Source organism: Oncorhynchus kisutch, linkage group LG6 (genome assembly GCF_002021735.2).
Source record: "Oncorhynchus kisutch isolate 150728-3 linkage group LG6, Okis_V2, whole genome shotgun sequence".
In the NCBI taxonomy this organism is placed as follows: domain Eukaryota; kingdom Metazoa; phylum Chordata; class Actinopteri; order Salmoniformes; family Salmonidae; genus Oncorhynchus; species Oncorhynchus kisutch.
Window position 1 is genome coordinate 56,137,915 of NC_034179.2, and position 27,021 is coordinate 56,164,935.

Here is a 27,021-nt window from a genome sequence, read left to right on the forward strand (position 1 = left end):
ACGAAAGAGAGGTTGAACAGGCTAGTAATAGGGGTGGCAATAATTTCGGCAGATAATTTTAGAAAGAAAGGGTCCAGATTGTCTAGCCCGGCTGATTTGTAGGGGTCCAGATTTTGCAGCTCTTTCAGAACATCAGCTGAACGGATTTGGGAGAAGGAGAAATGGGGGAAGGCTTGGGCGAGTTGCTGTGGGGGGTGCAGTGCTGTTGACCGGGGTAGGAGTAGCCAGGTGGAAAGCATGGCCAGCTGTAGAAAAATGCTTATTGAAATTCTCAATTATGGTCGATTTATCAGTGGTGACAGTGTTTCCTATCTTCAGTGCAGTGGGCAGCTGGGAGGAGGTGTTCTTATTCTCCATGGACTTTACAGTGTCCCAGAACTTTTTTGAGTTAGTGTTGCAGGAAGCAAATTTCTGCTTGAAAAAGCTAGCCTTAGCTTTTCTAAATGCCTGTGTATAATGGTTTCTAGCTTCCCTGAACAGCTGCATATCACGGGGGCTGTTCGATGCTAATGCAGAACGCCATAGGATGTTTTTGTGTTGGTTAAGGGCAGTCAGGTCTGGGGAGAACCAAGGGCTATATCTGTTCCTGGTTCAAAATTTCTTGAATGGGGCATGTTTATTTAAGATGGTTAGGAAGGCATTTAAAAAAAATATCCAGGCATCCTCTACTGACGGGATGAGATCAATATCCTTCCAGGATACCCCGGCCAGGTCGATTAGAAAGGCCTGCACGCTGAAGTGTTTCAGGGAGCGTTTGACAGTGATGAGTGGAGGTCGTTTGACCGCTGACCCATTACGGATGCAGGCAATGAGGCAGTGATCGTTGAGATCTTGGTTGAAGACAGCAGAGGTGTATTTAGAGGGCAAGTTGGTTAGGATGATATCTATGAGGGTGCCCGTATTTAAGGCTTTGGGGAGGTACCTGGTAGATTCATTGATAATTTGTGTGAGATTGAGGGCATCAAGTTTAGATTGTAGGATGGCTGGGGTGTTAAGTATAAAAGATATATGAATTATAGTCATCCAATATGCTGTAATAGAAATAAGGCCATACTCGTAAAACAATATGTTGTCCTCTGTTAGGGTTGCGTCACTCGAATCTGGTATCCGGATAAGTATGACACTGAGTCACTGATTGTATGCTATGTATTTTTTATTAGCTAAGCAATAAGTGGTAAATGCAACTTTCGTATATACGGGCTCTCTGTCACACCTCGCAGGGCAAACAGAGAACTGACTTGTTCCTAACAAAGATATTATAATATACTCTGACAGAAGTAGTTCCTGCTTCCGAGCCAGCCTGTCAGAGTAGAGACTGGGCGTGGTTTAAACTCACTCAGCCTATCGTTGATTGTTGGTGCCCGAGCTGGTCCCAGCCCCCTAGGCGCTTCAGCGGTCAGTCGTTGTAGTTGTGTAGAATATCTATGCGCCCATGCTCGATGCAGTTATCACGCACCTGGCTCCTGTTATCTAACAAAATACCATTTGTTCCCTACACTACGTTCTGTATGTGTCCGTCTTTATGTTATTCTGTATTTTTCCATCACGAGAAAGGCCCATGGCCCTGAAACCGTTGACAATGTCTCAAGTCAGCTATGTTACATAACACATACATCCACACAAGCCAACAGCACATAATATTCAATCACATATGTTAACGGGCTATAGTGCATAACACAGAATCCTCACACCTCCCTCATCTTAAAAGGCACTGACCGCTACTGGTAGAATACTCATTAATCCGCTGTCTGCTGCACGAACAAGCAATTGAAGCCACCTAGTTTACCCTTTATGCCTCATACAACATTTTGTGAGGCAGAAATGAGAGACCACGTGTGGCCAAATCGGGGAATATTTGGCAAAGGAAACATTTTCTGGTTGGTCTCAGGGAATGTAAAACAGTTAAGGAGTCTTTTAAAACGGGATTGAGTGAAGTAGCAGCAACTAATGAGCATGGAGAGCCCTACAAGTTTGACAAAATTACCTTTAACTTTCAGTTTTATATTGCTATTTACTTACTTTTGTAGCTCTTCACCAGAGAAGCACGCTTTTTGTAATTAGTGTGGCCTATTGTTCTCTTCAAGTTTACCTGGAATTTAGGACGAAGGGATTTGAGAAATATAATTGGTTGACAATAGGCCTATGACGATTTGCGCTGCGCAGAATACCAGATTCCAAAAGTGTTTAAAGTCACCAGTAAATTTAGGCTACCACATCATTATGATATATATATATATATATATATATATATATTCACAAGCGCAGCATGACTGCAAGATATAGGTTGGAATGTCTGATTAAAATAAGGGACAAATCAACCTTTTTTTTCTAAATTAGTGGTGCTTGAATTTGTTGATAAAATGCTGGACATGATTGTTTTGTTGCGGGACAAAGGGGGAAATATGTAACTTTCCCGCACAATCCAGGACACGTCCACCCGAAATGCAATTACTTAGAACTGTATGGACTGCAAACAGGTTCAATTGAACCTGTTTAGGAAAGATGGGATGGGTCTAAAAAAATAATGTTTTTCTTCTGTAGGCTGTTTAACAAACGTTAACAAACTAACATTGGAATTGTTGTTGATTCCAGAGCAATACATAAAAGACTAAGAGACCGTCAAACCTGAAATGCAGAAGACACATTTCAGTTGAATGCATTCAGTTGTTCAACTGACTAGGTATCCCCCTTTCCCTCTCCCTTATGTATAGCGCTAGCGTTTAGATTGACCATTGCGTTAGTATAGCCCTAAGAAACAACATCAAACACGCTACCAGTAAATTCACTGGGTTTCTGCTGATAATGAGAGGCACAGCCTTTGGATTGGTGTAATAACCCTGTCACTCAGTCCTCCCCCTTGACCTACCCCAGTGGGAAACAGAGAGGACTGCTGCCATACTTAGCTAACCTTTCTGCCAATTAATTGGTCATCTGTTCCTAAATTGAGTGGTTTCTAGCTTGACCTTTTCCCTACCCTTGTATAGTTCATTTCTGCCCAATATTCTTTAGTATTTATTGATCTTATATATAATCTTCTTTCAGGTTTCTATGGAAATGTATGTTTTAATGACATACTGTGTAACAGCCAGACATGTGGGAGCTATACCATACAGGGGGGAGGAGGTATTGACATTCTAATGATTGTTTATTTGGATCCCCATTTAGCTTTTGCAGAAGCAGCAGACACTCTCCTTGGGGTCCAGTAACAAAACACAGATACACAAGGACATTCCCACAAATTTAAAATACAACGAAATACCAACAATACAATTTATTTTTATTTTTATAATGTGTATGTTAGTGTACGTTTGTGTGTCCCTGCCGTTCCATTCATTTAAAAAAATGTAATATTGTTGTTTCCTTGAGTAATTGTAGATGGAAGGGAGGTCCATGCGATCCTGGCTGTGTACAAAACTGTGCATTGCTAAAAAAAAAAAAGGACTTTGGGACCATGTCCAAAACGGGTTATGGGAAGGATCACCTGTTACTTTATCTGCCACCCTTCTCCACCACCACAAGTGTCAATAACTCATGTGCCTTGTCCACTTTGTCATCAGTTTGACGTTATTCTAGACAACAGAGAGATTGTTTAAAAGATCAATCAGAATATTTGAAGTACAAGTAAAGACAAATTGCCCATGCATCTCTGTTATTGCGAGAACAGATCAAAGTGCATCTTTGAAGTGACCATTCCAAGTGTGCACAACAGACTCAAATGTGTCAGGATGTCACTCTAAGGCAGAGATTATCAACTTGATTCAGCCGCGGAAAGATTTTATTATTGAGCTAATGGTCAGGCCGGAACAAGATTACAAATAGTTTGTAGACTACAAATTGATCGCAAGAAGCCCAAACAGATATAATATGACTAAAACATAATAATTGAATTATTCCATTCCATTACATGAATTATCGGACAAAGGCGTCTTCTGTACGTTTAAGAGCCTTGGCACTTGGTCTGAACACACATCGCTTGCATTACCGTTTTGGAAGCATAAGGACCTTATCTTCAACTATTTTTAAAAAGCAAAACAAATTGATACAAAACTTTATAGGGTTAGGGTTTCTGTTCCCACACGGCCCTATCTCCATGTTAGAGCTCGTGTTTAATTTTTACAATTTTATTTCACCTTTATTTAACCAGGTAGGCTAGTTGAGAACAAGTTCTCATTTACAACTGCGACCTGGCCAAGATAAAGCATAGCAGTGTGAACAGACAACAACACAGAGTTACACATGGAGTAAACAATAAACAAGTCAATAACACAGTAGAAAGAAATAAGGAGTCTATATACATTGTGTGCAAAAGGCATGAGGAGGTAGGCGGATAGTTACAATTTTGCAGATTAACACTGGAGTGATAAATGATCAGATGGTCATGTGCAGGTAGAGATACAGGTGTGCAAAAGAGCAGAAAAGTAAATAAATATAAACAGTATGGGGATGAGATAGGTAAATTGGGTGGGCTATTTACCGATGAACTATGTACAGCTGCAGCGATCGGTTAGCTGCTCAGATAGCAGATGTTTGAAGTTGGTGAGGGAGATAAGTCTCCAACTTCAGCGATTTTTGCAATTCGTTCCAGTCACAGGCAACAGAGAACTGGAAGGAAAGGCGGCCAAATGAGGTGTTGGCTTTAGGGATGATCAGTGAGATACACCTACTGGAGCGCATGCTACGGGTGGGTGTTTCCATCGTGACCAGTGAACCGAGATAAGGCGGAACTTTATCTAGCATGGACTTGTAGATGACCTGGAGCCAGTGGGTCTGGCGACGAATATGTAGCGAGGGCCAGCCGACTAGAGCATACAGGTCGCAGTGGTGGGTGGTATAAGGTGCTTTAGTAACAAAACGGATGGCACTGTGATGAACTGCATCCAGTTTGCTGAGTAGAGTATTGGAAGCTATTTTGTAGATGACATCGCCGAAGTCGAGGATCGGTAAGATAGTCAGTTTTACTAGGGTAAGTTTGGCGGCGTGAGTGAGGTCGGAACCATCCAGGGTGGTGATGATAGTCGGGCGGGCGGGTGCAGGCAGCGAACGGTTGAAAAGCATGCATTTAGTTTTACTAGCGTTTAAAGAGCAGTTGGAGGCCACGGAAGGAGTGTTAACGGAAGATGGACGGAAGACAGAGGAACCACCTGTGCTAATTGGCTATATAGGCTGCACTGAACAGCTGTGTGTAATGGAAGAAGGCCGGCAGAAACGTGTTGTTACTGAGAAGAATTGTTGGCAGCAACTGTGATAAAGCTGGTTAAAACGGTATACAGTAAAGTGTTTATATTTATTTATCCGTTATTTTACCAGGTAAGTTGACTGAGAACACGTTCTCATTTGCAGTAACGACCTGGGGAATAGTTACAGGGGAGAGGAGGGGGATGAATGAGCCAATTGTAAACTGGGGATTATTAGGTGACCGTGATGGTTTGAGGGTCAGATTGGGAATTTAGCCAGGACACTGGGGTTAACACCCCTACTCTTACGATAAGTGCCATGGGATCTTTAATGACCTCAGAGAGTGAGGACACCCGTTTAACGTCCCATCCGAAAGACGGCACCCTAGACAGGGCAATGTCCCCAATCACTGCCCTGGTGCATTGGGATTTTTTTTAGACCAGAGGAAAGAGTGCCTCCTACAGGCCCTCCAACACCACTTCCAGCAGCATCTGGTCTCCCATCCAGGGACTGACCAGGACCAACCCTGCGTAGCTTCAGAAGCAAGCCAGCAGTGGTATGCAGGGTGGAATGCTGCTGGCAAAGTGTGCAATTTGTATTTGTGAAATTATTTTGATTTGAAAGTAAAGAACTTTACGTTTCAAGAACTGTATCGCAATTCAGAATCAATTCACATTTAGATGGAGTAATTGGCTGTTTTGCTTTGGCTGAAAATAACATAAGCTCCTTGAGGAGTAACGGTAATGTTAAGCTCCTTAAGAGTACATCTTGGGCTAAATCAAATCACACCTTGCTTACATTTGCATACGATCCAATATCTCTATGCGTAAGAATACTTTGGAACAGATTTCCAAAATTAAAATAACTTGGACCTGATTAGCTGGTGTTTTGACAGTCAAGTACGAATAAAAAAAATATAAAAAATAACTCAAACTTGGGGGCCAAAGAAAATCACCCGCGGGCCAAATTCGGGCGCAGGCCGCCAATTGGGGAAGCCTGCTTGAAGGATTGTGACACCCCCACCACTCTGACTCTCCTAAATATGAGACTCATGCTAAAATGGATAGTAAAACCAGAAAGCCCACTTTTAACCCATACCACATATGCAAATAGTTTGTGTCTTGTATCATAATGCTGAATTAGTACTGTTGGCTATCATGACATCATTATTGACCAGTGAAATCATAATGTGATATAGAACTGCCATTTAATGGTAGCTATGGGTTGCTAGGCATAAATAGCCAATACAAAACTTCCCCTTTATGAATTTCTTTTTCCAATCCCGATGTTTAATATTTGTGGTAATTGATCGAGATGTAGTTTTTGTGTGGGAAAATGCTGGGATATAAATATGGTGATTATGAGGTAAAGGCAAAGGGTTTACGTGACGATAGACAACATAGTGAGGTGGTACGATTTAACAAGCTAGCCTATGCCATTGCTTAAGTTAACTAGCTAATGACGGAAGCTAGCTAACTAGTGCAACAATTTTAGCCAGATTTTAGCTAGGTTACTTTTACTACAAATGTGTGAATGCACCTGCTAGCTAGCCCCATAAATGCAGAGCGTACTGTAGGGCTACTGCTAGCTTGCTATCCCAACTACAGTAGTTAGGTTCATAATAGTGGTGATTAGTGTCGAAATTAATGGCATCAATATATTAGATAAGAAATGTAACAACAATTGTGTCAGAGAAATTTTAACCCTGCTGCAATTTTTCAATCTTCCTTTGATGTGAAATGGCAGAGTGCGTGGACTCATCCACATAAATATTTGAGAACTAATAAAGTAAAACAAGTTTCTTAGAAGATCCTTCACAGATGTTATCCTTGTAATAGTCGTATTTCTAAATATTAATGTAGAAAATGAGACTAGAGAATTTATTTTGTGATTGTTTGCTTAGCTAAATATTTTGGACAGGTATGAAAATATATATTAGTGATAAGATGGGTAAACCTATAAGCATTACTGCATTTAATATTATTTAGATATTTTACATGCACACACAGTGACTGACAATACATTGTGAATTTGTTCATTTTATTGGGTAAATGTTTCATCCATAAAATGAAATACATGGGTAAAAAAAGAATTCAATATTTTTCTTCTTGATTTACAATATTATATAACATCCTTAAAATATATAAATACCAAATTATCAGAAGTGTCTACAGTATTTGTGAATGTAACTTTGTGTCTCTCTGGATTTATTTAGTATATTTTTGGAGATATTTTGTCATGTGTGATATTTGTAAATTGTTTTGTGTAATGCAGTGGCGATTTTAGCATGTAAATCTTGGTGGGGCAAAATTTTTTAGATGCATGCCACAAAGCCACTTCACAACACAACATTAAACAATACATGACTTGCACTATAACGGTGACAAACGGTGCCCATAAACTGTTAGAGCCACATAAAACTGTCCCAACAGCAGAGCTTTTTTTCAGCACCATGGAGTGAATCCTTACCACTAATACACCTGGCTATTAGCGGAGCCTTGTCTGGCAGCGAAACAGTTCATACTGCCTTTTAAAAAACATAGCTGATATGGCTGACTTGCTTAAACAAAATGTGGTTTCTACTGATAATTGAGATGTACAAACTGGACGTAGTCAATAACTATTTGTTCAGCACTTTTGAAATGTACAGCGACAGAATTCAGAACACAGGCCGTTCTTACAGTGTACTCCCTGTACAACAATTCAGAACCGTAGGATAAATAAAGGGGGCATATAAACAAACAATGAAAGCTCTTACAGTATTCGATGATTACATTTCTATAAAACAGGTTATAGGCTACATGTTCACCACCAATTTAAAACAGTAGGTGAAATTAAGAGGGGAAAATAAACCAAATGATTAGGGTGAGGCACATTGAACGTCGTTTGCGATTTTGCATGTCAAAAAAGATACATGTAAGCTTTTAATTTGACATGTCAAATAACACAATTCTATTATAGAATGTTGTGTGCGCTGAATTTGCAAGTGCAAGTCAAGCACCACCACTACTATCAGTAGCACTGTCAAAGCTGTACAAATAAAGTTTGCAAACAAGCGCACACCAGCCACGAACGATGTGTTTACAATACCACGATGGTGAAAATAGTCCAAATTTTAGGGTGAGGCACATGGCTACAAACAGCTTACTACACAACATACATTTAGTATTACTTTCTTAGCTACAGTATAAATATCTCCCTTGCATAATACATAATTTATGCAGCAGCATACAATACATTTTTGGACTCACCTTGTGAAGGTGGTCCTTTGTGGGCAAATTTTGTCATCAAAGTCTGGCATTCTCTGGATTTATGGTGGGGAACTCTGAAAAAAACACACAGCCATTCCATTGAATAGCAAGCTAGAGGATGCTTTGCAACGTTTGCAGTTAGCCACTGATTCCAAACCCCTCATTGTTGAATTTGCAATTTCCAACTTGTGCAATCTTTATGTCCCATGGCAGATGAGCACCGATATGTTTTATCTATAATTTCTCTTCATTATTTCTCTTCATATGACACGGATTAAAAATGATTTGCCAGTAGATTGTTGACATCATTCATGATGATGACTGCTAGCTAGACTTTGAAGATGTTGACATGAACAGTCCAATCAAAGCTGTACATATAACATGATTTGACGTCATTTTATCTGTGGCCAATGACCTTGAGACTTCTTGGAAGGGCACTTGCAATATAACTCTAAGGGCTGAAATATTGGATGTCTAACCTTACTTAGGACCTAAACTTGGTGATGACGTAGTGTCCCCATGAGTGACAGAACACTGAGCCAATCACACCACTCACAGAGACGCATACAAAGCTCATTAATAAGCTAAGGACCCTGGGACTAAACACCTCGCTCGGCAACTGGATCCTGGACTTACTGACGGGCCTGTAGTCCCTGTTCAAGGCCAGGCATGACTCCAACACAATCATTACGTTTGCCGATGACACAACAGTGGTAGACCTGATCACCGACAATGACGAGACAGCATTTAGGGAGGAGGTCAGAGACCTGGCCGTGTGGTGCCAGGACAACAACCTCTCCCTCAATATGATCAAGACAAAGGAGATGATTGTGGACTACAGGAAAAAGAGGACTGAGCACGTCCCCATTCTCATCGACAGAGCTATAGTGGAGCAGGTTGAGAGCTTCAAGTTCCTTGGTGTCCACATCACCAACAAAGTAACATGGTCCAAGCACACCAAGACAGTCGAGAAGAGGGCACGACAAAACCTATTCCCCGCTCAGGAGACTGGAAAGATTTGGCATGGGTCCTCAGATCCTCAAAAGGTTCTACAGCTGCACCATTGAGACCATCCTGACTGTTTGCATCACTGCCTGGTATGGCAACTGTTCGGCCTCCAACCGCAAGGCACTACGGAGGGTAGTGGGATATGGCCCAGTACATCACTGGGGCAAAGCTTCCTGCCATCCAGGACCTCTATCACAGGCGGGTCAGAGGAAGACCCTAAAAATTGTCAAAGACACTCCTGCCACCCTAGTCATAGACTGTTCTCTCTGCTACCGCACGGCAAGCGGTACTGGAGCCCCAAGTCTAGGTCCAAGAGGCATACAGCTTCTACCCCAAGCCATAGGCCTCCTGAAGATCTGATCAAGTGAAGGTCTACTACACCTGTTATATTCAACGCATGTGACTAATACGATTTGATTTGATCACGGCGCAATGTTCCTATTTTCTGCTGGCTCGCCCCACCACCACAGAAAGCACTGAGTTAGGCTGAAACACCTGCATTTTGGAGCTGCCTCACTAAAGAAAAGAGACCACCTGCCCCGAATGACGGGTCGCCACTGATTGTCATACTTGAGTAAGAGTAAAGATACCTTAATAAAAAATGACTCAGGTAAAGGTGAAAGTCACCCAGCTAAAATATTCTTGAGCATCGAAAGTAAAAGTATAAGCATAAATCATTTCAAGTTCCTTAAATTAAGCAAACTAGACAGCTCCGTTTTCTAGTTTTTAAAATGTACAGATAGCCAGGGGCAAACTACCACACTCAGACATAATTTGCAAATGAAGCAAGTGTGTTTAGTGAGTCTGACAGATCAGAAGCAGTAAGGATGTCATCTTGATAAGTGCATAAATTGGACCATGTATCTGTCCTGATAAGCATTCAAAATGTATGGAGAAATGTTTCAGAAAATGTATGGAGTAAAAAGTACATTATTTTCTTGAGGAATGTAAAAGTTGTCAAAATATAAACAGTAAAGCATAGATACCCTCAAAAACGACTGAAGTAGTAATTTAAAGTATTTTTTACTTAAGTACTTTACAGTTTGTCAGCTGCGCGAGTGGGTGGGAGATGCCTGTGTGCTTCGAGGTTTACCTGATATTTTCTTGAAGATCACTCCCAGTGTTGCCAACTATTTTCAGGGTAAATAGCTAGAGGCAGGTTGATTTGTTGCTAAATGACGTTGTGATGTCATTGCGTGATAACGTAAAACTGCGTCATTATGTATAATAGACAATAACGTTACTCACATTGACTGGCCATCTCTGCAAAAAAATATGATTTGACATTTGTTCAGGTACAGACTCCCACTCTTTTCTGTACTTCTGGCTGTACACTTTTGATTGAGTCATGTTGATTGATGTAAGTTTCGTTCAAGATCAAACATTCGTGACCAACTATATTCATTGGGTTTGGCTCGTCGAACGCGTACTACTGCTGCTGCAGTCAGCCAACACTGATTTGCAATTTGCTGAAATTGTTGCTGGCCTACTGCTGCCTGTGCACGAGCTGAGCCCCTACTGTTGACGTCACTCACAATGCACTTTTGCAGCCAGGCACGTGTGCTGTGACTGAGTGTGTGACAGAGAAAATCGTTTTTGTGCCATTTAGAGTGAAAATGCGTGCATTTTAACGTTTCAGTCACTTTTCAAAAGTTGCTAAAAGTTCCAAATACATTTTTAAAGGTAGCTACATTTGTTGCTAGGTGCTGTTTGAAATAAACGTTGCCAGGGTACTATGAAAAATGGCTAAATCTAGCAACAAAATTGGCATCACTGATCACTCCGCGACCCACAAGCTGCAGTACCGTCGTACAGCAGCAGATGATGTTGCGCGGTGAGCCAATTGCCGCGTTCATGACAACTGGGAACTCGGAAAAATACGAGGTCTAATCATGACTTCAGGGATCGGGAAGTCGGAGCGATAAAAAGAGTCCGAGTCGGAAGAGAGTTCAAATTAATTTTACGCAGTCGGAGCACGTTTTCTTTTAGAGTTCCCAGGTATTTTGAACATACTGAATCCGTAAGTGGGAGATTTCCGAGTTCCCAGTTATTTTGAACGCGGCAACTGACGTGTGATTTCCACTCGCCATCACTCACCGCTTTCATCGAATGGACTGAAAGCTAGCAACAAGTTATGTTGTTGAGCTCAATTGTCGAGGCCAGTTGTCATGAAACGCAAAAACAGCGATGAGTTGTTCTGTCTTGGTTTAATAAACACTTAGAGCAATAACGTGGAACGCCCACAATGTGTTTTGTGTGGGTTAAGTGCTTAATGAGTCTCTCATGGAACAAATTTAGAACGACACGTCCTGACAAAAACATCCACAGCATGACGGGAAACCCAGTCAGTTATTTCAGAACAGCGTAGAATGCTTCAGGAAACAGTGCTTCGACAGTGGAAGAGTGAGTCTGCTAGCAAGACATTGTTGTCATTTTATAACAGGTGATGATAAGCATAAATAAGGGAGTAACGTTACTTTCTCTCGTTGTAGTCGATGTGTGTTTCTCTTTCAAACAATCCCCTTGTACACAGTTAGCCAAAGCAAGCTAGCTATCTACTGATAGTGCAACAGGCATAAGTAACAGTACATATGAAGTTGAAACATGATCAGGCCTACTGTAAATCTTACTGTAGAAATTAGGTTGGAGTCTAGGTTGGAACTGTTGCTGTTAAAATACAAGTCATGTTTTTTATTCTGAACTGGAATAAACCGAAGCAAGATGCTTTTTGAGGCAAACACAAAGTTATGGGTTTCTTATCTACAGCAGGAAGCAGTCTCCTGCCTGCCTGAGAAAGCACTATATGTTCTGATCCAGTTTGTCACCACATACACTACCAGTCAAAAGTTTTAGAACACCTACTTATTCAAGGGTTTTTCTTTATTTGTATTATGTTCTATATTGTAGAATAATAGTGGAGACATATGGAATCAGGTAGTAACCAAAAAAGTGTTAAACAAATCAAAATATAGTTTATATTTGAGATTCTTCAAATAGCCACCCTTTGCCTTGATGACAGCTTTGCACACTCTTGGCATTCTCTCAACCAGCTTCCAACCACTGTGTCTTTGTGAGACGCGGTGTAGGTGAACGGATGATTGCCGCATGTGTATTACCCACCGTAAAGCATGGAGGAGGAGGTGTGGGGGTGCTTTGCTGGTGACAATGTCTGATTTATTTAGAATTCAAGGCACACTTAACCAGCATGGCTACCACAACATTCTGCATCAATACGCCATCCCATCTGGGTTGGGCTTAGTGGGACTATCATTTGTTTTTCAACAGGACAATGACCCAACACACCTCCAGGTTGTGTAAGGGCTATTTGACCAAGAAGGAGAGTGATGGAGTGCTGCATCAGATGACCTGGCCTCCACAATCCCCTGACCTCAACCAAGTTGTAATGGTTTGGGATGAGTTGGACCGCAGAGTGAAGGAAAAGCAGTCAACAAGTGCTCAGAATATGTGGGAACTCTTTCAAGATGCTTGGAAAAGTATTCTAGGTGAAGCTGGTTAAGAGAATGCCAAGAGTGTTCAAAGCTGTCATTAAGGCAAAGGGTGGCTATTTAAAGAATCTCAAATATAAAATATATTTAGATTTGTTTAACACTTTTTTGGTTACTACATGATTCTATATTTCATAGTTTTGATGTCTTCTACAATGTAGAAAATAGTAAAAATAAAAACCCTTGAATGAGTAGGTGTGTCCAAACTTTTGATCGTTAGTGTACCTATGTGAGTTAGTGTTCTCAACAAGTATAGAAACAGACTCCATGCTGAGCATGACCTTAGGGTTGCACTGTCAAAAACTGAGCCCAGAATAGACCTGTTTGTTGAAAACTTCAACCAGTCATTTACACACCTCTCATTAGGACTGTGTGTGTGTGTGTGTTTTGTGTGATGCCTCAAAAAGCATCTTGCTTAAATCAGTTTATTCCAGTTCCGAATTCAAATGATTTATTGTATTTTAACAGCAACTATTCCAACCTAGACAGATATGTAAGAGGGATTTTAATGGGGAAAAATAAACATGAATATCTATTTATATGGGTATTTAATTGAATTGTTATTTGTCTATATTGCATTTGTTTTAGGTATAAGGGCAATGAAATGTGCTGATATTTACATATAGTTGCATGTTTTCATAAGCTTGGGCCCCAGGAAAACACAGAATTTCTAATTTGGGTCCCAGGGTGAAAAGGTTTAAGAACCCCTGCTTTAATGATTGCAACATGCCAAAGATTAGGCTACCATATCTCACATTCTCCCACATTCAAGGTTGGTAAGGGCCCTGAGTCCAGGTTGCATAAATAGTCATTCAACCAGTTTTGAAAAGAGAAAACAGAGCATTCTACTCCATTTAACTCCAATGTAAAGTGCAAGGCTGCCAAAATTTGACCACAACTGTACTGTAATATTACAGACCTACACATAGGTGGTTACTAGGGGGTAACAATGTCTAATTGCTGACACAAAAAAGCAATGTCTGGGAACAAAAATGGTATGTGGATGAAGGTCATGCTTAAGTGAATAAACTATAAAGGGAAATAAATGGCTACAGTTGTAACGGTTTTCTTGTGGTGAAGGAGAGTCGGACCAAAATGCAGCGTGATGATGATTCATGATATTTTAATGAAGGAAAAAACTATACATGAAGAAACTACAAAATAATGAAATGTGAAAACCGAAACAGCCCTATCTGGTGCAAACACAAAGACAGGAACAATCACCCACAAAACACTCAAAGAATATGGCTGCCTAAATATGGTTCCCAATCAGAGACAACGATAAACACCTGCCTCTGATTGAGAACCACTCCAGACAGCCATAGACTTTGCTAAATACCTCCACTAAGCCACACACCCAATAACTAACAAAACCCCAAGACAAAACACACCACAATAAACCCATGTCACACCCCGGCCTAACCAAATAAATAAAGACAAACACCATATACTTCGACCAGGGCGTGACAGAACCAGTGGCTGACTGGCAGATCTGGAAGAGTCTGGCTGACTGGCGGATCTGGAAGAGTCTGGCTGACTGGCGGATCTGGAAGAGTCTGGCTGACTGGCGGATCTGGAAGAGTCTGGCTGACTGGCGGATCTGGAAGAGTCTGGCTGACTGGCGGATCTGGAAGAGTCTGGTTGACTGGCGGATCTGGAAGAGTCTGGTTGACTGGCGGATCTGGAAGAGTCTGGTTGACTGGCAGATCTGGAAGAGTCTGGTTGACTGGCAGATCTGGAAGAGTCTGGCTGACTGGCGGATCTGGAAGAGTCTGGCTGACTGGCAGATCTGGAAGAGTCTGGCTGACTGGCAGATCTGGAAGAGTCTGGCTTTTTTTAGTTTTTAGTTATTTAATAAAATGTTGTTTTTAGAAAAGGGGTGTTTTTTAAAAGTACCTGGGTAACTAAAAAAATATTAATTGGAATATAATATTGGAATGGAATAAAGTGCATTTGGAAAGTATTCAGACCCTTCCCTTTTTCCACATTTTGTTACGTTACAGCCTTATTCTAAAATTGATTCAATACATTGTTCCCCTCATCATCAATCAGTATTCAGTCCTGAAATTGAGCTCAGGTGCATCCTGTTTCCATTGATCATCCTTGAGATGTGTCTACAACTTGATTGGAGTCCACCTGTGGTAAATGATTTGCAAAGGCACAAACCTGTCTATATAAGGTCCCACAGTTGACAGTGTATGTCAGAGCAAAAACCAAGCCATGAGGTCGAAGGAATTGTCCTTAGAGTTCCGAGACAGGATTGTGTTGAGGCACAGATTTGAAGAAGGGTACAAAAAAAATGTCTGCAGCATTGAAGGTCCCCAAGAACACAGTGGCCTCCATTCTTAAATCGAAGAAGTTTGGAACCACCAAGACTCTTCCTAGAGCTGGCCGTCCGGCCAAACTGAGCAATCGGGGCAGAAGGGCCTTGGTCAGGGAGATGACCAAGAACCTGTTGGTCACTCTGACAGAGTTCAAAAGTTTTGTGGTGGAGATGGGAGAACCTTCCAGAAGGACAACCATCTCTGCAACACTCCACCAATCAGACGGAAGCCACTCTTCAGTAAAAGGCCCATGATTGCCTGCTTGGAGTTTGCCAAATGGCACCTAAAGAACTCTCAGACCATGAAAAACAAGATTCTCTGGTCTGCTGCAATCAAGATTGAACTCTTTGGCCTGAATGCCAAGCATCACGTCTGGAGGAAACCTGGCACTATCCCTACGGTGAAGTATGGTGGTGGCAGCATCATGCTGTGGGGATGTTTTTCAGTGGCAGGGACAGGGAGACTAGGCAGGATCGTGGGAAAGATGAACGGAGCAACATACAGATAGATCCTTGATGAAAACCTGCTCCAGAGCTCTCAGGACCTCAGACTGGGATGAAGGTTCACCTTACAACAGGACAATGACCCTAAGCACCCAGCAAAGACAACGCTGGAGTGGTTTCGGTACAAGTCTCTGAATGTCCTTGAATGGCACAGCCAGAGAGCCCGGACTTGAACCCGATCGAACATCTCTGGAGAGACCTGAAAATAGCTGTGTAGCAACGCTCCCCATCCAACCTGACAGAGCTTGAGAGGATCTGCAGAGGAGAATGGGAGAAACTCCCCAAATACAGGTGTGCCAAGCTTGTAGCATCATACCCAAGATGACTCAAGGCTGTAATCGCTGCCAAAGGTGCTTCAACAAAGTACTGAGTAAAGAGGCTGAATACTAATCTAAATGTGATATTTCTGTTTTTTTTAAACATGAAGCAAGAATTTCTAAAAAACTGTTTTTACCTTATTTTATGGTGTATTGTGTGTAGATTTGATGAGGGGGAAAAAACCATTTAATCCATTTTAGAATAAGGCTGTAATGTAACAAAATGTGGAAAAAGTCAACGGGTTAATAACACTAAAAAACATAGGAATATAACATTTAATAACTAACTTAACTAATTAACTTGATATGGCAGCTCTCTTATGCTCTGCTATTGCACGATTCTAATTTGTACATAGGTCACAAATAAAGCTATCCCCAGTAAAATTGGAGCACAATTTATGAGCCCACCTCCCGCACTGCTCACACCACACCTGTGACTAAAAACATGAGAGATGCCAATTGAAAAGTTACAGTGCCTTGCGAAAGTATTCGGCCCCCTTGAACTTTGCGACCTTTTGGCACATTTCAGGCTTCAAACATGAAGATATAAAACTGTATTTTTTTGTGAAGAATCAACAACAAGTGGGCCACAATCATGAAGTGGAACGACATTTATTGGATATTTAAAACTTTTTTAACAAATCAAAAACTGAAAAATTGGGCGTGCAAAATTATTCAGCCCCTTTACTTTCAGTGCAGCAAACTCTCTCCAGAAGTTCAGTGAGGATCTCTGAATGATCCAATGTTGACCTAAATGACTAATGATGATAAATACAATCCACCTGTGTGTAATCAAGTCTCCGTATAAATGCACCTGCACTGTGATAGTCTCAGAGGTCCGTTAAAAGCGCAGAGAGCATCATGAAGAACAAGGAACACACCAGGCAGGTCCGAGATACTGTTGTGAAGAAGTTTTAAAGCCGGATTTGGATACAAAAAGATTTCCCAAGCTTTAAACATCCCAAGGAGCACTGTGCAAGCGATAATATTGAAATGGAAGGAGTATCAGACCACTGCAAATCTACCAAGACCTGGCCGTCCCTCTAAACTTTCAGCTCATACAAGGAGAAGACTGATCAGAGATGCAGCCAAGAGGCCCATGATCACTCTGGATGAACTGCAGAGATCTACAGCTGAGGTGGGAGACTCTGTCCATAGGACAACAATCAGTCGTATATTGCACAAATCTGGCCTTTATGGAAGAGTGGCAAGAAGAAAGCCATTTCTTAAAGATATCCATAAAAAGTGTCGTTTAAAGTTTGCCACAAGCCACCTGGGAGACACACCAAACATGTGGAAGAAGGTGCTCTGGTCAGATGAAACCAAAATGTAACTTTTTGGCAACAGCAAAACGTTATGTTTGGCGTAAAAGCAACACAGCTCATCACCCTGAACACACCATCCCCACTGTCAAACATGGTGGTGGCAGCATCATGGTTTGGGCCTGCTTTTCTTCAGCAGGGACAGGGAAGATTGTTAAAATTGATGGGAAGATGGATGGAGCCAAATACAGGACCATTCTGGAAGAAAACCTGATGGAGTCTGCAAAAGACCTGAGACTGGGATGAAGATTTGTCTTCCAACAAGACAATGATCCAAAACATAAAGCAAAATCTACAATGGAATGGTTCAAAAATAAACATATCCAGGTGTTAGAATGGCCAAGTCAAAGTCCAGACCTGAATCCAATTGAGAATCTGTGGAAAGAACTGAAAACTGCTGTTCACAAATGCTCTCCATCCAACCTCACTGAGCTCGAGCTGTTTTGCAAGGAGGAATGGGAAAAAATTTCAGTCTCTCGATGTGCAAAACTGATAGAGACATACCCCAAGCGACTTGCAGCTGTAATCGCAGCAAAAGGTGGCGCTACAAAGTATTAACTTAAGGGGGCTGAATAACTTTGCACGCCCAATTTTTCCGTTTTTGATTTGTTAAAAAAGTTTGAAATATCCAATAAATGTCGTTCCACTTCATGATTGTGTCCCACTTGTTGTTGATTCTTCACAAAAAAATACAGTTTTATATCTTTATGTTTGAAGCCTGAAATGTGGCAAAAGGTCGCAAAGTTCAAGGGGGCCGAATACTTTCGCAAGGCACTGTATGTCTTAGAAACTTAGCTATCTATCCAGCAATATAACATAAAATGCTGTGTAAAATAGCTAAAAGGCTATAAAGTGACATTAACTGTAAAAATATCAGTCACTAGTGGAAACAATTAAGTTACCATTTTAATGTGTTTTACCTCAGATGGTCTGGTAGTAAGGTTGCTAGCCGCTTATGCTAGCCGGCAAGCATTTACTTCTAGTGAAGTTGCTAACTAGCAAGTTAGCATAAACTAGCGCTAACTGGGCTAGTCATTGTCTAAATGATAGGTAGAAACACATAACAACAAATGGGTAACTTAGCCCCCAGGGGCCAGCTACCCCTTAGTGTGGGGGCGAGTTGCCCCCAACACACTCATCCAACATATTACTGTTGACTAACCCCATTCCGTACAAATTTGCGCAACCGCGACATTCAAACGAGGCTGCAATAAAAACTAATGGGACAGTAGCGACTGTGTTGGCACGTGTGAACTACTTTTCTATTCAAGCGTTGGCACATGGTAATGGCCCAATAGTATTGGAGCAAAGTTTTAAAAAACGGACCCCTTTGACACTGTATGTTAAATTGTGATGTGTCATGACGGAACGTACAGCACACATAATGCAACTTATTCTGTGTCAGGTGTAGCACTTCCCTCACAGATTAAAAACAAGGAAGAGACAGGGTAAAGGGGGATACCTAGTCAATTGTAAAACTGAATGCATGACTCTCATGACTCTCAAAATCTGCTACAGCCGCTGTTTACTTCTGAAGATGACTTTAGCGCCACCCTAAAAACCTGATTCAAATTCGACACAAACCTTCAAATAGGTATGTAATGACATATTATATAAACTCTTTATAGTGTTTTATTTATATTTTAGAGGTGATAAGTTGGACAGATCGAGTGAAAAAAGCAGTTTCCCCACACGGCTTATCTCCCCCTTTCCCTATCACGCAGTAGGTTTCGCTTCCCCACCTGCCATTTTTTAAAGACCCGACGGAGATCATTGCCTTCTTCAATTATGCAGAGACGGGCAGCATGAAGGCCTTGTCATTGATTTTGCTGGAAAGGGGAGAAATTGTGCTTTACAATGGTGTTCATATTACAGTTGACCTGGGAGTCTTACGTTTTTTGGGTGCTAAAATAAGTTAAATTGTACGTTACAGCGCAATGTACAAATGAGCGTTAGCTAACTATACTACTTTACAAAAAAAGTATCTACATTTTTCTCTCTAAACAAGTGGATTATTTACTTGTATTTTTTAAAAACAATTATAGATCTAACTTCATTGGAATATATCTACGACTTACCACAAAAGTTGTGATGACACATTGGACATGTTTTGTTGAGCAGAGCAAATGCAAATGCAGCTAGAAAAAGTGTTGGAAAAATAATTTGTTGACATCTTGTGGTCTTTATATGTATTACAGGGGGGAGGGGGTAGTTACCCCAGGGGACTAGTTACCCCCTACTACCCTAGTAGTATTACAATGAAATGCCACCAATGTAAAGTTCAAATGTGAGTGTGATCAGCAGAGTGAAATTACTCATGGTTGTGACGTAAGGTTATAAGAGGTGGGGGGATAACCGAGTCAGATGATAGTAGGCCAAAATCGGCCGACCGGCTCAGCTGTCTCTAAGACATCAACACACCCATCAGCTAGTTTTCCGTTGCTGCCAGTGAAAACGGAGGAGCGCGCAAGCAAGCAACACTCAATGGATTATACAACGTAAATCAAGAAAAAGGCTGTGTTGATGCCAATCCGAACCAAGAAGAGAGAAAGAAAGCACATTACAGATTACAGTTCATTCAACCCGAGGTAATACTAACATTATTCACTAAGACATACTATAGGTCGTTTTAACAAGGGAAGAGTAGAAATGGTCTGTATGATTTATTTATTCTTGAATGTCTAGAATCTGTCTAAGTAAACTAAGGAAAGTTTGAATATAACTTTGGTGCTGAAGCTGCCTACACTATAGTTGAACTTTTCTTAAACGTCAATAACTGTGAACAAATTACCCTAGAATAGTATTTTATGGATTGGAATAGCCAGCCACTGAATGGGCTCTTGGCCATATGATCCACATACTTCTTCTGATTAACTGTGTCTGTGGAAGTGGAAAGTATTGCCTATTTTTTAAATTCAGACCCTGGCCTTGTTCACTCATTATCATTACACTGTTAAAATAGTTGTGCCTCCGGAGTGGAATGTCACCTCTCAGACTGAGTCAGTCTTTCACAGTCAGTCACAGGGCTGACATCACCCCACTCGATGCAGCAGCAGGGCAACAAAGCTCTCATTCACTAGGTTGGACTGTTTTCAGTTAAACTTAAGCAACATGCACATTCTCCCCTCCAATTACAAGACAAGGGATTCTGACAGTCAATTGTCGTGGCTTTCTCATTCTGTTTCTGACATTTGGTCAGAGACATTACTTGTCACATGCCATATTTTATGCTTTTGTTGTTTTGTGATTTCCCACATTCCTAGGCGGATTCGTCTTGCTGTCCACAGATGAATTTTGATCAGCCACCTCCTTATGGGGGCCCTGGCCCCTCTGCCCCAGGATACCCTGCCCCTACAGCACCTGGGTATCCAACCCCCATGGCCCCTGTGTACCAACCCCAAGGGTTCCCAGATCAGGGATACCCAGCCCAGGGATACCCTGCTCCGGGTTATCCACCCACAGATCCATCCTACTCTAACTTCCCCCCAGGACCCCCAGGTTTATACCAAGGGCAGCCAGGTTACCAGGGTTACCAGATTCCGCCTCAGCCACAGTTAGGATGGCAGGATACACCCCCTGGTGCACAAATGTATGGAGAAGCCCCTAAGAACACAGGTGAGATCTTGGAATTATGAAGCAGCTATGGAAATTAATACATAGAATAACCCACTGACCCACTTTTGTCTGGCTGTGTATCTGAATAGATTATTGTATACAGGGGTTAAATGTGGAATTCAGAGGTGGAGGAGCCCTATTTTGGCCGGGTTAGGTTAAGCCAGGGTTGACTTTAAGACTAAGGGTTAGAGATAGATAATAGGCCAAAATTGGTGTTAGGGTTCTTTTTAGTCTTCGTAACGGATTGCCAAATGACCTCTGAGAACTCCTTCCCCTTCACACGATGTAATTGAGATACTTAATATCAAAGATGTTTGCAGTCACGCCACACCCTTACTGTACCCACGTGACCTGTCACTATAAAAGGCAGTGCGGTGTGACATTCTGTCTTTCTTCACTCACGTTTGTGTTTTACATTACGAGATTGCTATTAATCCCCTTCGGATTACTTCCTTACGGAATTACAATTCTTCAACAATTCAGAGGTGCTGTGAGTAGTTGATGTTAATCTAGTCAAATCAAAGAACATTTTATTTGTCACACGCAGCAACAAATAAAATAACAATAAAGAGGATCTATATACAGGGGGTACCAGTACCGAGTCAATGTGCGGGGGTCCAGGTTAGTCGAGGCAATTGAGGTAATATGTACATGTAGCTAGGGGTAAAGTGACTATGCATAGATAATAAACAGCGAGTAGCAGCAGTGTAAAAAGGGGGGTGTCAATGCAAATAGTCTGGGTAGCCATTTGATTAGCTTTCCTCTAGGAGCTTATGGTTGCAGGGAAGTTCCATCTACATTGAAAGTGTGTATGGCAGCCATCTCTATGGGTCATGACCAGATTGTGGATGCATTACTACGGGCACACCCTCTAGTATCGCAATTCATGCCCACCCAAGGCTCCTTCAGTACCCTCATGGGAGTTAGATGTTGTCCTAAAATCATTTATGACTCCACCAACTCTATGTTAATGCCCATGATTTTGGAATGAGATGTTGGACGAGCAGGTGTCCACATACATTTGGTCATGTAGTGTAATTTCCTTACATTTGACACATTTTGCCATGATTTATGCTATCTGAGTGACTCAAACATGATAACAAAATCAATAAAGGGAAAGGGGATACCTCGTCAATTGCACAACTGAATGCATTCAACCAAATGTTTCTTCCGCATTTAACCCAACCCCTTTGAATCAGATTGGTGTGGGAGCTGACTTAATCAACGTCCAAGTCATCAGCTCCCGGGGCCCATACCATGACAAAAATAAGGGACCGTACCATGACAAAAATAAGGGCCCCGTACCATGACAAAAATGATCCTGAATGCATAATGTTTGGAAATGTTAGACTGTCTAGCTTTTATTTTGGTGATTGTTAGTAAATTTGGTGATTTTGGTCATAAAAAGGTATATAGGCTCACAATCCTCTCTACATACTTTACACTGAGTGTACAAAACATTAGGAACACCTGGTCTTTCCATGACATAGACAGACCAGGTGAATTCAGGTGAAAGCTATGCTCCCTTATTGATGTCACTTGTTAATCAGTGTAGGGGAGGAGCCAGGTTAAAGCATGATTTTTAAGCCTTAAAAGACAATTGAGACATGGATTGTGTGTGTGTACAGTCATGGCCAAAAGTTTTGAGAATGTTTCACAAAGTCTGCGGCCTCAGTTTGTATGATGGCAATTTGCATATACTCCAGAATGTTATGAAGAGTGATCAGAGGATTTGCAATTAATTGCAAAGTCCCTCCTTGCCATGCAAATGAATTCCCCCAAAAACATTTCCACTGCATTTCAGCCCTTCCACAAAAGGACCAGCTGACATCATGTCAGTGATTCTCTCGTTAACACAGGTGTGAGGAAGGCTGGAGATCACTCTGTCATGCCGATTGAGTTCGAAAGCTTTAAAAGGAGGGTGGTGCTTGGAATCATTGTTCTTCCTCTGTCAACCATGGTTACCTGCAAGGAAACACGTGCCGTCATCATTGCTTTAAACAAAAAGAGCTTCACAGGCAAGGATATTGCTGCCAGTAAGATTGCACCTAAATCAACCATTTATCGGATCATCAAGAACTTCAAGGAGAGCGGTTCAATTGTTGTGAAGAAGGCTTCAGGGCGCCCAAGATAGTCCAGCAAGCGCCAGGACCATCTCCTAAAGTTGATTCAGCTGCGGGATTGGGGCACCACCAGTACATAGCTTGCTCAGGAATGGCAATTCCTGCCATTCCTATTCCATAGGCAGGTGTGAGTGCATCTGCACGCACAGTGAGGCAAAGACTTTTGGAGGATGGCCTGGTGTCAAGAAGGGCAGCAAAGAAGCCACTTCTCTCCCTGAAAAACATCAGGGACAGACTGATATTCTGCAAAAGGTACAGGGATTGGACTGCTGAGGACTGGGGTAAAGTCATTTTCTCGGAATAATTGTTCCGATTGTTTGGGGCATCCGGAAAAAGCTTGTCCGGAGAAGACAAGGTGAACGCTACCATCAGTCCTGTGTCATGCCAACAGTAAAGCATCCTGAGACCATTCATGTGTGGGGTTGCTTCTCAGCCAAGGGAGTGGGCTCACTCACAATTTTGCCTAAGAACACAGCCATGAATAAAGAATGGTACCAACACATCCTCCGAGAGCAACCATCCAGGAACAGTTTGGTGACGGAACAATGCATTTTCCAGCATGATGGAGCACCTTGCCATAAGGCAAAAGGGATAACTAAGTGGCTCGGGGAACAAAACATCGATATTTTGGGTCCATGGCCAGCAAAATCCCCAGACCTTAATCCCATTGAGAACTTGTGGTCAATCCTCAAGAGGCGGGTGGACAAACAAAAACCAACAAATTCTGATAAACTCCAAGCATTGATTATGCAGGAATGGGCAGCCATCAGTCAGGATGTGGCCCAGAAGTGAATTGACAGCATGCCAGGGCGGATTGCAGAAGTCTTGAAAAAGAAGGGTCAACACTGCAAATATTGACTCTTTGCATCAACTTCATGTAATTGTCAATAAAAGCCTTTGACACTTATGAAATGCTTGTAATTATACTTCAGTATTCCATAGTAACATCTGACAAAAATATCTAAAGACACAAGCAGCAAACTTTGTGAAAATTAATATTCGTGTCATTCTCAAAACTTTTGCCCACAATTGTACTGTTCAGAGGATGAATTGTAAGTGCCTTTCAACATGGTATGGTAGTAGGTGCCAGATGCACTGGTTTGTGCCAAGAACTGCAACGCTGCTGGGTTTTTCACTCTCAACAGTTTCCCCTGTGTATCAAGAATGGTTCACCACCCAAAGGACATCCAACCAATTTGACACAACTGTTGTGAGCATTGGAGTCAACATGCTTTCGACACTTTGTAGAGTCCATGCCCCGACGAATTGAGCCTGTTCTGAGGGGAAAAGGGGGTGCATCTCAATATTAGGAAGGTGTTCCTAATGTTTGGTATACTCCGTGTATATTTTCATTTTAGTTTAAGTTTACACTGAAAAGTTTTCCCATCCTGAAAAATATGAACTAATTTCTAGTCTTTTTTTGAATGTTTGGATTTTGGTGGCCCATAAAATAAATATTAGGCAGCCTGCCCAATACTTTTCCATGCAGAAAAACCCTGTCTTTGACCCAAGGTGCAGGAGCCAGGTTCTGTGAAGCTGAGGCACAACTTAACCACTGCCTGTACATACAGTATATGCATAAATCAACTATTTTACCTTTTTATAGAAAGGATTCTTGATGACTAGTTGAGGTGCAGAATTGTCAGTGATATTTGTAGAGTAGGCCAGTACAACTCAATGAACACTAATATATAATTTTCCCAGCATGGACACAGCCTGGGACAGGCAATCTCTGGCTCTGTGACGAGGCCAAAGTGATTAAATGGATTTGAACGCTCATAGGAATGAAATTCAACTTAACCTCGCTACCCATTGAAGAGTCATGACACTAATGGCAGAACTGCTGGCTTGATCCACTTTCCTTCGGTCCCTGCTTCTGACAGTGGTCACCCCTAATCAATGGAGTTCCACTCAGTGAGAGTCTGATCAGACCCCAGGGGCATCCAATTCCAGCTCCCAGTCTAAACCCATCTTGCTCTTGCCGGAAGTGAGGTTTTGTGAATCTGCCCTCATTCCCTTAGCACACATTGACATTACTAGTAATGCGAATTAATGCCTGATAGCTAACGAGTGTCGTAACATGGAGTGGCCTAGCTCTGGCCAATTACTAGTATATGTGTCTAAATAATGGATACAAGCTTTTAGTTTTTCCAATATTATGAACATGCATGTGTGTCAGTGGAGGCTGCTGAGGGGAGGAAGGCTCATATTAATGGCTGGAATGGAATTAATGGAATGGGTTTGATGTATTTAATACCTTTCCACCGATTCCGCTCCAGTCATTACCACGAGCCCGTCCTCCCCAATTAAGGTGCCACCAACCTCCCGTGATGTGTGTAGATAAGAGGGCCTGGGAATACAGCATTGAATAACTTCTCTTTGTCTTCGTCTCTATCAGTGTATGTGGTGGAGGACAGGAGTCGAGATGGCGGAGGTGGAGGGGAGCACGCCTGTCTCACGGCCTGTTGGACAGCCCTTTGCTGCTGCTGTTTGTGGGACATGATGACCTGATCCCTGAACCTGGCGAGACGAGACCTCACTGTTACCTCACCATGTCCTCCCCAGAGAAATCTATCACGGTGTATTATGCTCGCTAAATTGTTACACACGTGACTTTGTACATCATACGGCAACTAAAAACCTAGCCTGAACACTCAAAGTACTAAAGCTAACTTTTAAAAAATATATAAATATTGACAAATCTTAGCCGAAGAAAAATATATAAAACAATGTTGAATAATCGGTCTTAATAATTAACAGTTTATATTTAATTATATTTTTAGTTTTTTTCATATTAGAGACGTTGGAAACTTACTTTTATCTTTCATCCCCACCTTTAAATATTTGCTTTTCATGGTAAAGAAAACTAGACTGAACCAAAATATAAACGCAACATGTAAAGTTTTGGTCCCATGTTTCATGAGCTGAAATAAAATATCCCAGAAATGTTCCATACACACAAAAAGCTTATTTCTCAAAATGTGTCCACAAATTTGTTTATATCCTGGCCAAGATAATCCATCCACCTGACAGTTGTGGCATATCAAGAAGATGATTAAACAGCCTGATCATTACACAGCTGCACCTTGTGCTGGGGACAATAAAAGGCCACTCTAAAATGTACAGTTTTGTCACACAACACAATGCCACAGATGTCTCAAGTTTTGTCAACCAGAGTTGTTGCCAGAGAACTGATTAATTTCTCTACCGTAAACCGCCTCCCAACATTGTTTTAGAGAATTTGGCAGTATGTCCGACTGGCCTCACAACCACAGACCACGTGTAATCACTGCAGCCCAGGACCTCCACATCTGGTTTCTTCACCTGCAGGATCATCTGAGACCAGCCACCCAGACAGCTGATGAAACTGAGTATTTCTGTCTGTAATAAAGCACTTTTGTGGGGAAAAACTCATTCTGATTGGCTGGGCCTGGATAACCAGTGCGCCCCTGCCCAGTCATGTGAAATCCATAGATTAAGGCCTAATGAATTTATTTCAATTGACTGATTTCCTTATTTGAACTGTAACTCAGTAAAATTGTTGAAATTGGTTTCCAAGTGTTTGATACCATTCCATTTATTCCGTTCCAGACATTATTAAGAGCCGTCCTCCCATCAGCAGCCTCCAATGGTTTACAGCTATTCACATTTAAATATGTGCATTTTAGCTGTGTGTCTTAGTCAGGTGACTATATTTGCACAACTTATTTTGGGCAGTGCTTCTCACCCCTCTGGCTTAAAGCTCTCATGTGGGTTGAGTGTGGGGCCAGGAAGGTCTCTGATTCTATTTCTGAAAGGTCAAGATTTAAGCCCTGTTTATACCTGGTGCTAACATGTGTACTGATCTTGTCCACATTCTGATCACCATCAGTTATTT

General features: G+C 41.7%; 1 protein-coding gene across 1 annotated transcript; it reads left to right on the forward strand.

Moving 5' to 3' along the window:
* The first annotated feature begins 19,737 nt into the window (after positions 1–19,737).
* LOC109892187 (cysteine-rich and transmembrane domain-containing protein 1) lies at positions 19,738–26,095 on the forward strand. Its single transcript, XM_020484627.2, has 3 exons — positions 19,738–19,994; positions 20,670–21,021; positions 25,543–26,095. The coding sequence occupies exons 2-3, from the start codon at positions 20,694–20,696 to the stop codon at positions 25,653–25,655; spliced, it is 441 nt and encodes a 146-aa protein (XP_020340216.1). The 5' UTR covers positions 19,738–19,994; positions 20,670–20,693; the 3' UTR covers positions 25,656–26,095.
* Positions 26,096–27,021: the final 926 nt, after the last annotated feature.